We start from the raw sequence: 15,735 nt of genomic DNA, 5'->3' as shown, positions 1-15,735 counted from the left end.
AAAATGGTCACACTAAGGCTGTGAAAGAGACGCGAACCAATTTGGCGCTGGATGTTTAAATTTTTTATTTGTGGAGTGAATATTGTTTTAAAATGTGGAGCAACTTTGAAGCGTCGCCTTTGGAGGACGAAACCATATCAAACGTGTTTTCCTCGCGTGGCATTTTTAAAATTAAGAGCGACGAACGGGTGAATATCAACTGCATTTTATTTCATCAAGATATATATAAATACGTTTGTATATTTACAATTTGTATGTAGTTGGAGGAATATCCCTTGGTCCAGGCCTCGGTACAAGGTGGTAAAATGGTGATATCCATAGACAAAAGTCTGTTACTTCTAGAGGACGAACTGGTAGCAAAGTGCAGCTTCCTAAGCTTTTGCTCCAAAATAGACGATATTGCGATTTCCAACAGCGGCGACCTAATCATTTGCGGCTTGTGCAATGGCGAGGTACACGGTGTGTACATAAAGGGTGTGCTGCTTTTTAGCGTTTGCATTGATGCGGATGACGTGGACTCTACCAGCAACACCTTCAAGACTATCCAGAAGATAGGCCAGCGTTTCTACTTTACCTGCAGAAATGGCAGTATTTACTGGTAAATTATGAAAGCAATGGTTGTTGGTGGCTTTGACTGATTCCTTCTGTAGTCTCAGTGAAATCGATGAGAGCAGATTAGACACTCTGAACGCAAATGACACTATGGGAAGTGAGAAAGCTATTTTGGATGATGTAAGCATACAACGACTCACCACAGCGCGCTTTGCAGGCGTTTCTGATTCCGTGGACTGTGCTATGCTGCTGAGACGATTCGAAACTCACATATATGCCGAGAACAACCAGGAGGAACCGGACTCTGACCTGGGTCTAGTTGTGGAAGGTGTGAAGGGCACGCTGGTCTTCAAAACGGCTTCTAACGATGTAACACGCATCAGGGTGCCCGCAAACTTTGGCAGCATCAGAAAGATATATAACCTTGATCATTATATGTATGTAAGCTGACCCATTGATATCACATCTCTATCATAGAACTAAATTATTTGCCAATTCTACAGTATTGCCCTAACTAGCTCAGGCTACTTGCTGAACGTGTGTCCAATCACCCGCACCATAAGCTCGTACCAGCAGCTGGAGCAACCTGAGTTGCTCGTTGATGATCTAGTGGTTATGGAATGCAGCGAGGAGAGTATAGAACTATTAGTGCTCACCAAAAGCACAGGCGGTGAAGATGGACGGCTTATCAAAATAGTGGAATATCCCTGTAAATTTTATTTTTAAATTAAATGACTTTGATTTACTCTGTCTTTGCTTACAGCAATGAAGTGTAAGAATGAGGTGGAGGTCCCTGAACAGACTTGGCTTGTGCAACAGCCAAAGTGCGCCGTGAATCTTTACTATCTGGCTTCTAGGAATACCGATCCGGGGCAGATACCCGACGAGGTTGAAATGCTGTTGGTGTCTGAAACAGATCCCAGCGATCGCTTCAAAAAGCTAATAGCAAAAGGTCGACTAGAAGAAGCAGAGGTAACTACTTATAAAGCTATAATACGATTTAGTTCATTTATGATTATTGTTTGTAGGAATTTGGCAAACAGTTTGAGCTATGCCTGCAGCCCATTTTCGAAGCCAAGGCAAAACGCATCCTCATTGAACTGTGTAATATAAATGCTGTAAGTTTCTCAATGACTCATATATTGAAATAATGATATACGTCTTACTTTTTTGAATACAGCACGATGCCAATAAGCTAGACGAAAAGTTCCAAACGATGTTGGATCTGCTGTCTCAGGTCGAAAGCAAGAAATTTATCTTAAATAATCGCATGATCAATTTGCCGTCGCGGCAAATACTAGAACGATACCTCAGAGAGATTGTGAAAAGATTGGATTTTGAGGTGTGTGGGAAATGTTCTACATTTTAAACGTTATTGATATCATTGAAAAATTTCACAGGAGGACAATGAGCATGTTTTGGAAATTAATGAGCAACTGCACCGATTGAAAACGCTCGCTATCACTGATCCCTATGAGTGTAACACAGAGTGGCAAAAGTTTGTCTATCACAGGAACTTGGTGAAGATGGTCAAGTCACTTTTTATTAGCGACATGCCCGTTGCCTGCCTTATCTGGCGGCGTCATTCCAGCAGTATATTGCCGCATCTCCACATGGATGAGATGCGCAAGCTTATGAGTTTTATACCCGGAAGCACTGAACCTATTAATGTGGTGCAATGGTTGCGTCAATTCATACCCACCGTCTGCAATACGCATCCTTCTGTCATGCCCTTTATCACAGACTGGAGCATAGAAAAAACGCGAGAGCTACAGTACGTTGATCTTTGGCCAGACATTGGATTGGAGTTTGCTACAAAAATTCTAGAGATTTTCGAGGAAATCGAGTTTATTTACTCGTAAGTAATGACGTACTAAATATATATGTGTTATTTAAAAACCATAATGCAAGCATCTATCGCCGTCTGCTTCATATTTTATTAGTATATCTAGTTGATTATTTTGCAATGTTATGTGTTTTTTGATAACTTGATTTATTTATTTTTAATTTTTATTGTAGCGATGTACGTCGCCAACACGAGCGCAACATTGGAAAACTTCGGGATCTCGTTAATGCATTACAGGACTTGTCTGTACTAAAGTCCAGCTATAAGTTGGTCATTACATTGGATAACTACATGCAAGACTCCATTGACGCTACTGCGCTGTGTATTCTACAACGCGTACATTTGGATAAACTGCAGAGCCTGGTGAACGATTTTCTATACCCAATCTTTCAGGAAAAGGGACTTACACCCGCGAACGCTATCAAGAACTACTTATCTCAGCTAGTGACCAATCATCAATCGCTGAGCAATTGGTTAGAGCGATCTGTTGCCTGCATTGAGATGCTCCACAACGAGGACAGTCGCCTGGAGTGTGCGCTAAATGTTCTTCAAAATGCGCCAGTGCCCTGGCCCGACTCTTTGATGCCGCTCATCAAATTACGTACCTCCACGCATCCATTGGCAACTAAAATCAATGCCGAATATGAGATACAAGTAATCAAAATTATGAAGGTTAAATATGGCTGGCCCGCTGATAGTGCAGTGGGCATAAATCTAGAGCTATTCGCAATGCGCATCATTAAACTAAACCTGCCAGATATGCTCCAGGACATTCGCACACTAACTATGGCCGCGCCTGAGGTGGCTAGCATAGCCAATTTCAATTGCTGTTACCAAATGGCGAGACGCGGGCAAATCGAGTCGGCATATGAGTTCTTTAAATCACTTAACAATGAGAAGGACGCAAAGTATGGAAAGGAGGTGGTCGAGAATTTGACGGTAAGTTCACTAATGCTTTTTACATTTGAAAATGATAAGGAATACATATACCGAGGTATTCAAAATCTTACAAGCATCAAATTATATATACAAATTAGCATGTTATTTTTAAACTACTATATTAAAGAAAAGTTCATTAATAGATCACTTCTTGTTATTCCCAAGTCAGATTTGATTCAACACCACTACTCTCTCAAAGCTAACTTTGAATATGTCACTGAAATACAAGAATATATCATATAATATATAATTTTCAAGCCGTAATTAGAAATATATGTAAATAGATTTAGCAATCATTGACATGTACCTCTCTTTTAGAATTTGCTCGAGAGCAGCTCCACACCATTGCTTGATGAGAATAAAGTGTTAGAGCATAGTCATGTTCTTGAACTCCTCAAGCTGATGCTGCCCCATGTGGAGCCTGTTTATGAGCGTCGCTATCTGCTTATCAAGCATCGCTTTATACTACGCAAGCAATTCAACTTGGATGTGAACCACTGGAGCAATCTGATAACGAACCGTTGCCGTGATGCTCTCCTGGATGAGGCCATCGAGCGCATCATGGAGCGCAGTCAGGCAACTCTTAATGTTCCAGAGTTCATTTCAAGCGAAATGGGGGAGCTATGCAAGGCACTGGGTCTGCAAAAAGTATATGGTCTGCAGCGTATTTGTCAGCGCATGAATTGCCTGCCTTTGTCTTGTGCTCTGGCTTATTATGTGATTGAGTTCATCGATTGTGTGCCTGGCAACCAAGGCGATTTTACAAACCTGGGCGTAGAGCTCTTGGTTCAGCAAATAACAGCCGCCAAGAGCCAGCCAAATGGTAAGCTTTAACGAAATTTTCGGTTCAAGTTCGATGCACATTAAACATTTCTCATAGGTGCGTCGTCTTCCTTGGAGTTGCTCAATGAAAACGATCCATTGGCCTTTCCACTTGCCTATGAGTTGTTAACTTCGGCGCTGTTGCACGAACAAAACTGCAAGCGAGATCTAGTCGATTTAATTAAATATGTGCGCGTGGCCATGCTTAAGTACAGCGTGGATGCCATTGAGACGTACTACCAGGGGAATGTGCAAGAGATAAACGACCACATTTGTCGAGCCTTGGATGGAGCTCCCATCGCCCACGGCGAGACCACACTTAACTTCTCAACCACGCTGAACGGCTCATTTGATGTAAAAACAAGTCAGCCACAGCCCAAAAAACGTTACTCGGTGTCCATGTTCGACGATGTCGATGTGCAGCTGCAGCTGCCGTCTAAGCAGAAGGTGGGCACAAGAGGTCAGGATATTCTTCAGCTAATTACCCTCGATTTTCGCAGAAATTCAGCGGTGGACGGTTGCCTGCTGTTAGGTTCCTGGCACACACGCTCCTCCTCATGGTGATTGAAACGACGCCCACGAATTCGCTACTGCTGCAGATTCGAAATGCCTTGCCGGAAAATATGAGGACTGACTTCGATGGCGCACGCGCCGATTTCTTTTTATCTCTCGAACAGCTCATCAAGGCCAAAGAGCATGATGTGTGGTATATCATGGCCCAGCATCTCCTCGAATACCAAAATCAGAACCGCTGCAAGAAGATCATCAGCGCCGGATTTGTTTCACTGCAACTACGCCGCTTCTTCCGCAATGCCATGAACGACAAAGATGTCAACTTCATAGGTAGAGCAGAAGATATATAAGTCAAAAACTATCCTATTCTAATTCGTCTTCCTAGAGCTTTTTTCCATGCTAGTGTCGGACTGCGAGGCTTTGGCTCAGCTCGATAAGCTAGCTAGCGATGTCAAAACGGATCAGCAGAACATAAATTTCCTCACACTTTCCCAAATGTACAACATGTACATTGAGGATATGGATAATGTGCAAGAGTTAAAGGCCAAGTAAGTGGTTTTAAGAACTACAAATCAAAACAACTAACAATTCGATGGGTAATGGTCTCGTTTAGGCGCATCAAACTATTTTATTACACAGAATTCTGTCAGCAGGATCCCAACTTTAAGGGCAAATTTAATGACGGCATGGATAACATTGAGGATTTGCTGAAGGAGTTCCACAATAAACAACTCAATGTGAAGCTGTTGGAGCGCATAAGTCGTGATTTTGGCTTAGACTATCAGAAATTGCTTATCAACCAGATCTTGAGCATTCTGGGATCACAGGAGCTGCGCTATGAAATCAAACACGACGCCTTTGGAGATGAAGAGCTGATCATGCTGAGTAGTGAGCAAAAAATGTTCTCAATGTGTCAGCCCTACTTAAGTGAGATCAACAAAGTTGAGTTGTTTACATCCAAGTTGAAGCAGTTCATCGAGGAGGTATGTGCTTAATGGAAAAGTGAAGTCGAGTTTTAATTAATTTAGTTTCATCCAATAAGATAAACCTCTACTTTTACGAACTGTACCTCTGCGTCATTGAAATGCTGGAATTTTTCGATTCTGCGCCAAAAGAAATGAAGATTTGGACAAGTATATTGCACTTCCTCAAGCACAAGATGATTACGCGTCGAAGGAACCGTCCGAGCCAATTAGAAACTGATCTGTGGCTGCAATCGCAAAAGGAAAATGGCGTGCAGCCTAAGATTGCACGCTACCGCCTGCCATTCAAACCGATTGTTGAGCAACCACTAAAAGACATTCTAGGTGCCCATTAAATTCACGGACACGGACTTCCATTAAGACAACCTATCTAATCTTCCCTCATTTTCAGAGAGCGAACTAAATGTGGATAACTGTCAAAGCTGGTTTCCCCTCATCCAAATGTATACAGCGCTTAAAGGCTCCAAGGATATCTCCCAGAATTGCGATTATTTCTGCATGTCAGCGGTCAAGAATTCCATTAATGAATACAAATCCAAAAACGATTCAGATGCATGGAGCCTGTACCCAACGAATAATGCGTTCCTAAAATCAGTAGGCCCAATACCTTTAATCTTTCAAACCTTTACATTATTTGCCATTTTTTTTCTCAGGTGTTACGTCTGACTAAGAATGTGCACAGCCCATCGAAAGTGTTCCTCATACTCTACTTTGTAGCCAGCTATGCACCCGATGGCGCCGATCAAGTAGAGGCCTCCTACGAATGCTGGAAATATGTGAAGGAGAATGCCGCCGTGATAACCGATCCGAAGTATCAGGAACAGCTAACGAAGATCAAACGCAAATATCCCATTATAAAAACCCAACACCTTCTCTATGTCTATGGCCTTCCCGATGAGAAGCTGCTGCGGCTGGTCGAAAATCCAACCGAACTCATAATTAGTCTCTATAATCATGAGCTAATACTTAAGTCCACCAAACTGGACATAAACACATTGGTGAAGGATATTGCAAACCTGCACGAACTCGACTTGGATGCCATACAGTTCAAATTACTGCAGAAATGGTTATCAGTGACCATGGAGCCCGCCGATGGTACGATGCTTGAGGAAACATTCCTTGAGGATCAACACTATTCGGAGAACGGTGGTGGGGATGAGTCTACCAAGGCGAGCGAAAACGTAATCAGAGCCAACTATTTGCTTAGCAGCTGGGAAAAATCGCAGGCGGTCGAATTGCTTGTGGGATTTATATTCAAGGACGGGTAAGATTATTCAACTAGGCATGTAGTTCCTTACTATAATCATTTAATTTGTTTCTAGCTCTGTGAATACCTCGAACCAACTACAGATGTACGAGTGCTACTCAAAGCTAAACGATGGTAGCAGCTACTTTAACAACAGGATAAAGCAGCGGCAATATATTACAATAAAATGTGTTCACGAACTGAACGCATTGGGGTACAAGACGAACATTGAAAAGTTTGCCGACGAACACTGCAATAAGATCGACATTCTGAAGATGATTTGGCAGCGGAATGCCCAGAATCCACTTTCCCTGCAAGTGATGGCAAACATCTGTCTGGGATTTAACATACATCTGCCCAAGATCTGGAACGGCATATTCAAGCGCATGGTGATGGCCAATATGGTGAGGGAGCTAAACGCTCTTGTCGATGTGCTCTCCTGCAAGCCTCAGCTTTTGCACACCGAGGGTCTGGCCCTGGCTTGGGACTGCGTGCTGTGCCATCCTCTGCAGAATGCGGTTCAGACTCGCTCCTTCGCGCAGGAGGAAAAACTGCATAAAACTCTGCTGCGTCTACAGAGCTGTCCAGTGGTTCATGCCCTAAATCTTTGCCAATTCGCTGAACTGTGCATGCTTATACATCGACCACACATGGCAGCTGTATTGCTCTCATTCTGTCAGAGTGTTGAGGATCGAGAAAAAATCAAGAAGGTACACCACAAAGATTTTATCGTTATAACAAAAATGTATTTAATACATATAAGGAAATTGTGGCACTAAATCATTATCCATCTATTTGCAGTTGATCAGCGCTCAGAAGGTGGACAACTTGCGCAAACAGATTCTGGAACTCGAAGAGGTAGGCATGCTGTCTGTTGTGTTAAACTTTGCCCTAAAGGAATTGAATCTTTAGGCATTGGGTTTTAAAATGTTCTATTATAAAATGAAATATTAAAAAGTTTAAATGATATTCACTGCGTCTTCTTATCGCCAAACTTTTTTAAATATATCCATAATGGTATCGTAAAGCATAAAAGTAATGCCTACGTCGATGCAAACTCGACTAAGGCGTGGTAAGGTGCCTTTATAGAATGCGAATGGACCCTCCTCGCGTAAAGTTGTAAAGAAGCAATCCCAGCTGCCCTTGTATTTGGACGCTTCAATGCTCTGCATGCGCGTCTTGACAACATCCACTGGATTGTTCCCCAGCACAGAGGCCAGTCCGGCTATAGCGCCAAATGCGCCAACCAGTGGCTTTGGCACTGTAACCATCGGATCTTTACCGGTGTACCAATCCTTAAGGGAGTACAGCGTAGCAAATCGTATGGCCTGATTAGAGCCCTGTTTGACAACTGTGGCCGGCAAGCCCTTGTACAGGCCGCCAATACCTAAGAGGTCGGGTATTCTAATCAAATGATCGCATTCTTAGTTGTACCTGTACCTTCTGTCTTGAGAATCCTTCCGACGCCATGTATTAGGCCCTTGTACTGCGGATTGCCGCTGCGCATGTCGCTTATAAACTTCACCTTAACTGTTTCCATTGGGGTCACTGCCAAAAATGCTTCGGATATGCCTGCACACATGCCCGCCAGAAATCGGCGTGATGTTGGTATGCTGCCATCGTCATTCTGCAATAGATGGCTGAAGAACTCGTAGCCGCCGAACCTTTCGTAAGTAAAAGGATTTATGAGTTTTCTTCTTTTATGTGCCATCAGGCAAGAGAGAAGATACCTGACGGCACACTTGGGAATGCTGCCTACGAGGAGGACGCTTAGACCACGGTATAAGCCAAAGAAGCCGCGCTCTTTAATAGTTTTCGCCACACAGTCCACTATTCCCGTATACTTCTTAGCTTTGCCTTTAGTCGCAGACGATATAAGGGGGAAAGGGCGCACAACTATAGTCTTCCATACTCACCTTTCTCATCCAGCTGCAGTTGGGTCTTCACAAACTCAGTGGGATAAGTAATCATAACTTCAATACCTCCCGTAATGCCGCCCGCCACTATACCCTTTAGTCCTTTGCCGCCGCTTGCAACTGGGCGTATCTTTTGGCCTTCGCGGAACTCCATTTATGTTTGTAATATATTGTATTTACGTCTATGTGTAAGTAAGTCATTCCCTAAATTTTTAGCTCAGCAAATGTAGTTTGATGTGGTCTAACTAGCCTTCTTGGGATATCTTTTTTGGGCCTTTGCCGAAGATCCTATAAAGATTGTTAACATGTATTTAAGGGTAACAGGGGAACATATCCGTCCTTAGCCATTTTATTTAAATAATTCAACAAATTGTGAGGTCGAAACAAATTGCAATAAAGATGTTTTATTCGTATACTAAGTATTTTATAATAAATTAACAACCGATTAACAACCTAACAAAAATGAGCTAGTAGAGGAGAACACTTAATTCTACTACTTCGATCAAGTAAGGAGCAGAAAGAGAAAAGGAAAATCTCCGACCCGGTGGAGGAAAAATTGATTTGTGGCCCGACTCTAAGCAGTAAATGGCTAGAGACTTCCCCGGAGATAAATATAAAGGACAGTTTTTATAGAATATAGAGTTCTGTCGAAAGTAAATGTAAAAGATCATTATAATTAGAACGAATGGCCCGCAAACGATCGTGCTCAGCGAAATCAATTGTGCAATTAGGCAAGATAAATGGAAATAAGATCCAAGATAAGGAACTCAAAAATTAAGTCGACATAAGAGGGCCGAGGAGTCTACCTGATGTGTCCGAAACCTACCAGTCTGCAGGCTTTTACGGAGTTAATTTTTTTCACATCTCTTTATGTTGTGAAAATTTACTAACAAAATACCCAAAATAAGCACACAAGAACTAATCGTTTCATTTCAAACGTTCTACTTTGTAAACCTTACTCTTATACTCATACACACGAATAATAACTAATACAAATATCCATTGTACATATAAAACTAGTAATATATTTTTTACATGGTGCCGAAACCCGGGAACGCAGTGTCTGTCGTTATTCTAAAATTAATGAGGTTGATTAGACATATATAATCAAGACGAATAACTAACGGGCGTGTTTCAGTTACTCAAGGCGTTGATTGGATATATAATCAAAAAGATGGATCCCGCTTATAGATCCACATGCAGAACACAACTAACCAAGTTGTGTAATAATATCGACAAGTACCTCAAGGTGGCCGAGGATGTCACTGAGGAGGGCTTGAGCGTGTACGTGCAACGACTAAAAAACGCACACGCAAACCTAAAATGTGCAGATGAGCAAGCTTTGTCAGCGCCATTTGGCGAAGATGAAAAGGAAAGAGATTATGACGTAATTATTGAATATGATGACCGTGCTGTAAGTACAGTCGCTAAGTTGGAATATAGACTGCACCGCATGGCGATATCGGCTCATCAGGCCATTTCCACTCAAAACCCTATAACGGGCCACAACGAGAGAGGCCTTGAAAATGAGCGACAAACGGAAGGCAACAACAGTTATAAGAGCTTCACGAAATTAAAGCCAATCGAGCTAAGGAAATTCAACGGATCGTTCGAAAATTGGATACCCTTTTGGGAGCAGTTTAAAATAGCAGTGCATGAAAATAGCTCGTTAGATGCAGTCGCAAAATTTAATTATTTAAATGATGCTCTAACAGGTGAAGCAGCCGCAGTTCTTGAAGGTTTTATTCCGTCCGAAACATGCTATAAAGATGCCGTCGAGCTGCTACTCGAAGAGTATGGAAGCACAGAAAAAATAATTGAGAGGTATGTGCAAAAATTGTTAAGTGTGAAGGCCGTCCAGTCAAACAATGACGTAAGGGGTCTGCGCCAACTATATAATGAAACGCAGGCAACAATAAGAACATTAAAGGCACTTGGAGTTTCCACGTCTCAATATGAGATTATGGTTAGTTCACTTCTTCTAAAATCAATTCCAGTTGACATGCGCATAGAATATCATAGAGTACGCAAACGAGAGGAACTCTCGCACAAAGCGCTCAGTTCTACAGTAATTGAGTCAAACGATCAACTAACTGTACTTTTGGAGTACATAAAAGTCGAAGTCGAAGCATTAGAGAAAGCGCAACTGTCCGAAGTTGGAAATAGGGATAAGAGAGAACGAGACGGCAAGGAAACCAAAATCACGCGAGCAGCTGGCAATGCGACGGCAGTAGGGCTATATGCTGTCGAACAAGCGAAACAAAAACAATGCATATTTTGCAAACGTACGAATCACGACACGAAGGAGTGTAAAGATAAGACAGTAGGCATTGAGTTGCGAAAAAAGATATTGCGTAGTAAGGGAAGCTGTTTCAGGTGCGCTAAACCAAATCATACGGCAAGATTTTGTAAAAATCAGCATTTAAAATGTTCAATTTGTAGCGGGCGGCACATTACAGCTATGTGCGATGGCAAGGCAAATCAGAAACAAGGCGGTGAACAAGAACAACACACAGAGACGGCGACACTCAGTACAATGGTGCATCGCGTAAACAATGAGATTTATTTACAAACAGCCAAGGCGGTTCTTATAAGTGGTGAAATAAAGGTGTTGTCCCGGATTATAATGGATAACGGGAGCCAATGCACCTACGTGACGGAACGTTTAGCAAAACATTTAAAGTTGCCGGTCGTAGGTACGGAAAGAACTAGAATCGTCGCATTCGGCCAAACTGATAAACAATCACGGGCCACACAATTCAAACGCACAATTATTAATGTAAAGAGTCAGTACTCGGATGAAACCGTGGAGATTTATGCAACTATAGTGCCGAACATATGCGAAGATGTATTGCCTGTGCCGCGTTTAAATAAACAATCGAACAAAAATATGGCTGAAAGCATTGTAGCCCAAGAAAAGCTAATTCCAGGCATTAATTTACTGATTGGTCAAGACAACTACTGGAAATTTAATAACAATAATCGTGAACTATTAGCAGGAAACTTAGTCGCAGTAGAAACTTTCTTCGGTTGGACAATACAAGGTCATTATGGGGAAGGTCAAGGCGAATCAAGGTGCGTTTTAAATATTCTGGAGCATCGCGAAGCATTCGACATTGAGCAATTTTGGAATTTGGAGAGTATTGGCATATCGTCGTACTCCGAACCGCAAGCTGCAGTACAGGCAGCCGAAATACGCCATATAGACGGGCGTTACTCAGTGCTCTTACCATGGAAGCTTCCAAAGGACAATTTGCATGACAACAAACAAAATGCAAAGAATCGGCTAAGCAGTTTGGGCAATAAATTGCTCAAAAATTCTGATAAATTAGAGGAATACGATGCTGGCATCAGAGAGCTATTGAGTAGTGGCGTGGCTGAAGCAGCGCCTGTTTTGGGTGAAACCCAGAAGGCATACTATATGCCCCATCATCCGGTCTATCGGCTCGACAAAGCGACAACTAAGGTGCGCATTGTTTTCGATGCCTCAGCCAGCGAACATGGAGCTTCTTCATTGAATGATCATCTTAGCCCAGGTATCAATTTATTAACAGATTTAACTGCTGTTTTAATAAGATTTCGTTGCCATAGAATTGCTATCGTTGCGGATATCGAAAAGGCGTTTCTGCAAATATCTATAGATGAATCCGATCGTGATTACCACCGGTTCTTTTGGTATGCATCAGTAGCATCTATTGGCACACCATATCCGAAAATTGCGGAGTATCGAATGACACGTGTTACATTTGGAGTAACATGCAGCCCATTTTTATTGACGTCAACAATTCAGCAGCACTTGCAAATGCAGGATCCGGCGCATGCAGCCATATGCCAGAAACTGCAAGACTCATTTTATGTTGACGACTTGGTAACCAGCGTGGCTACATTAAGGGATGCAGAGGATCTTTACTACCAATCAAAGATCATCATGCAAGGCGCAAGCTTTAACTTGCGAAAATGGAACTCTAACGATGCAGAACTGAAAAGGAAATTTAAAGAAACTGATGTAAATTTAGCAAGAGTTCAAAAGGTGCTTGGAGTCCAATGGGACACTATAACTGACGAATTGAGCGTAGACATAAAACCGATCATAACGTATGTTCAGAGTCTACGTCCAACAAAACGCAACGTATTACGAGCTATGGCCAGAATTTATGATCCATTGGGCATTCTCGGTCCATTTACAATAAACATAAAAATTTTACTCCAAAAGATATGGAAGGAGCATCTAGAATGGGATGCAACACTCAGCACGAGACTATCAGACGAGTTTATGGCCTGGCGAGAGGATATGGCATTGCTTGAAGACTTTTCCCTGCAGCGGTGTATGGTGTCGGGGAATATGGCTGACCTAGAACTGCACATTTTCGCTGACGCAAGCCCTGCTGCTTATGGAGCCGTCGCTTACTTAAGAGAAGTGGGGATGAATGGCGAAATACAAATAAAATTTGTTTGCTCAAAAAATAGAGTAAGCCCAATCAAAGAGAGTAGTGGAGCCACCTTACCGAAACTTGAACTTACGGCAGCAGTGGTGGCCTCTAGACTTGCTCAATATCTAAAGAAGGAGCTAAAGCTCGGCGTCTCTTCGACCTACATGTGGTCGGACTCAAGCATTGTGCTAAACTGGATTTCAGGATGCGGGCAGCCAATGTCTTCAATTAAATCAAAGGTGGCCGAAATAAACAAACTCACAAATATATACGAGTGGCGACATTGTCAAGGAAATTGCAACCCAGCTGATCTTCTGACACGCGGTATAACAGCTAAAAGGCTCCTAGGATCAGAACTTTGGAAGCGAGGCCCAAAATGGCTTGAATTGACAATCCACGAATGGCCAACCATAAATACAATTTTAACTGTCGTAGGGGAGAAAGAAGACGATCTTGGCAGCAAAGCGGAACCACTATTTCCTGTTCAACGATATAGCACACTGCGAAAAATGCTTAGGGTGACCGGCTTTGTGTTACGTTTTATAGAACGTCTCCGAAAACGCACAACTAACGGAGTAGACACACACAACGAGATCAACGAGGCGCTATCATTTGCAGAGCTACAGGCAGCCGAGCTATATTGGATTCGTTTTATACAAGGAAAAGAATTCTTACCCGAAATTGAAGCACTGAAATCCGGAAAAGACTTGCCAAGAGACTCAAGGATCATCTGCTTAAATCCAGCCATGACTGATGGAGTATTGAGGCTTACAGGGCGTTTACCCAACCATAATTTTGAAACGCTATATAATCCAATAATTTTACCGAAAAATTCACATTTTTCAGAATTGCTTATTAGAGATGCTCATCAGAGAATAATGCATTGTGGTATAAACGCTACATTAACACAAATTCGCAAACGATTTTGGATAATAAAAGGGCGCCAGCTGATCAAGAACGTACTGGGCAGGTGTGTGGTGTGCAGACGGCTACATGGCAAGAGCGCATCCGAACCTTGGACAACTCTACCAACGAATCGATTGACTACAAGCAAGGCATTCGAAACAACAGGACTGGATTTTGCTGGTCCGCTTTATATAGCAACAGAAGAGGGACCAAGCAACCGTAAAGTCTACATTATGCTATTTACTTGCGCTGCTATACGCGGTGTACATTTGGAGCTGGTAGCGGATATGACTGTCGAAAGCTGCATAGGTGCGCTTCGTAAATTTGTAGCAAGGCGAGGACCGGTCAAAACTATAATATCCGACAATGCAAAGACGTTCAAAAGAGCCAGCCTGGAACTGCAGAAACTGGAGAAGTTGATGGAAAACAGCAAGATTCAACAATATGCGGCCAATGGAGGTATAAATTGGCAGTTTATCCCAGAACGAGCAGCCTGGTGGGGCGGATTCTGGGAAAGACTTGTGCGCACTGTAAAAGGCTGCCTAAGAGCTGCCATTGGAAAAGCTAGCCTTAGCAAAACAAGCTTGGAGATACTGCTCACCGAAGTGGAATGCGTAGTTAACCAAAGACCTCTTACGTACATCACCACTGACTCTAACGATTTAGAGCCTCTCACACCAGCTCACTTTATGGGAGAGGCCAAACTACTAGGTGGTGAAGGCTTCACGACAGATGGAAGCAATTTGGCGCAAATGTGGCGCCACAGAACCAATTTGATGCAGCGCTACATAAAGCGTTGGCGCGAGGAATACCTCGCTCAATTACGAACTCTTTATTTTAACAGGTCAAAACCGAGTCGAAGCTTAACTGAAGGTGACGTCGTACTGGTGCACGATGATAATCAGGCGCGACTACTATGGAAACTTGGTGTAGTAGTCAAAACATACACTGGACGAGATGGAAGAACTAGAGCTTGCGACATCAGATCAAAGAATCAACAAATCCTGCGCCGGCCTGTTCAACTTCTCTACCCTTTGGAAATCCAATCGAGCTTGCCGGGGCCGAGGATGTGAAAATTTACTAACAAAATACCCAAAATAAGCACACAAGAACTAATCGTTTCATTTCAAACGTTCTACTTTGTAAACCTTACTCTTATACTCATACACACGAATAATAACTAATACAAATATCCATTGTACATATAAAACTAGTAATATATTTTTTACATATGTATCTCACGAATTTATTCGATTTCCTTTAATATCGAATAACTTAATAATATTAGTTCATTTGAATAGGATTCAAGAACAGCGCGACATAGAAAATATTGAAATATTGGTAATCTAGTGCTTGAAACTATTCTTTCGCTAGATAAGATTGCTTATAATTGGGTTTAAAAATTCCTTTGAATGATCATTTAGATGTTCGTTAAGTTTATTTTGTTTTTACTTGTAACAATTAATTTGTTAATCATTATAGACACTATATAGTAATACAAAAATAATGAAATGTACTATTAGAAGTACGTCCTTTCAAGTGATAGTATACAATAAGCAATGTCCATCCATATATTTATATT

General features: G+C 42.1%; 3 protein-coding genes across 4 annotated transcripts; 2 read left to right on the top strand and 1 right to left on the bottom strand.

Annotated features, from left to right (window-relative positions):
- The first annotated feature begins 92 nt into the window (after positions 1–92).
- Positions 93–7,870, top strand: LOC115621201. Its single transcript, XM_030514780.1, has 19 exons — positions 93–188; positions 261–598; positions 651–989; positions 1,056–1,261; positions 1,316–1,524; positions 1,581–1,670; positions 1,733–1,894; positions 1,953–2,410; positions 2,572–3,337; positions 3,656–4,160; positions 4,218–4,606; positions 4,660–5,002; positions 5,058–5,220; positions 5,286–5,655; positions 5,715–5,979; positions 6,047–6,249; positions 6,309–6,919; positions 6,978–7,611; positions 7,703–7,870. The coding sequence occupies exons 1-19, from the start codon at positions 93–95 to the stop codon at positions 7,811–7,813; spliced, it is 6,258 nt and encodes a 2,085-aa protein (XP_030370640.1). The 3' UTR covers positions 7,814–7,870.
- Positions 7,673–8,983, bottom strand: LOC115621202 (putative tricarboxylate transport protein, mitochondrial). 2 transcript variants are annotated; one of them, XM_030514781.1, is made up of 5 exons: positions 8,818–8,983; positions 8,632–8,758; positions 8,342–8,565; positions 7,876–8,288; positions 7,673–7,807 (listed from the first exon to the last, which is right to left on the bottom strand). In XM_030514781.1, the coding sequence occupies exons 1-4, from the start codon at positions 8,969–8,971 to the stop codon at positions 7,885–7,887; spliced, it is 909 nt and encodes a 302-aa protein (XP_030370641.1). In that variant the 5' UTR covers positions 8,972–8,983; the 3' UTR covers positions 7,673–7,807; positions 7,876–7,884. The 2 variants fall into 2 exon arrangements, with proteins under 2 accessions (XP_030370641.1, XP_030370643.1); XM_030514783.1 differs by having other exon boundaries at positions 7,674–7,792.
- Positions 8,984–9,991: 1,008 nt separating this feature from the next.
- LOC115621026 lies at positions 9,992–15,402 on the top strand. The gene is made up of 2 exons (XM_030514546.1): positions 9,992–11,193; positions 11,260–15,402. The coding sequence occupies exons 1-2, from the start codon at positions 9,992–9,994 to the stop codon at positions 15,224–15,226; spliced, it is 5,169 nt and encodes a 1,722-aa protein (XP_030370406.1). The 3' UTR covers positions 15,227–15,402.
- The last annotated feature ends 333 nt before the right edge of the window (positions 15,403–15,735 follow it).

Source organism: Scaptodrosophila lebanonensis, unplaced genomic scaffold (genome assembly GCF_003285725.1).
Source record: "Scaptodrosophila lebanonensis strain 11010-0011.00,11010-0021.00 unplaced genomic scaffold, SlebRS2 tig00000024-arrow-pilon, whole genome shotgun sequence".
Taxonomy (NCBI): Eukaryota; Metazoa; Arthropoda; class Insecta; order Diptera; family Drosophilidae; genus Scaptodrosophila; species Scaptodrosophila lebanonensis.
Note: the sequence above shows the minus strand (reverse complement) of the source record. Positions and strands in the feature narration are given on the sequence as shown.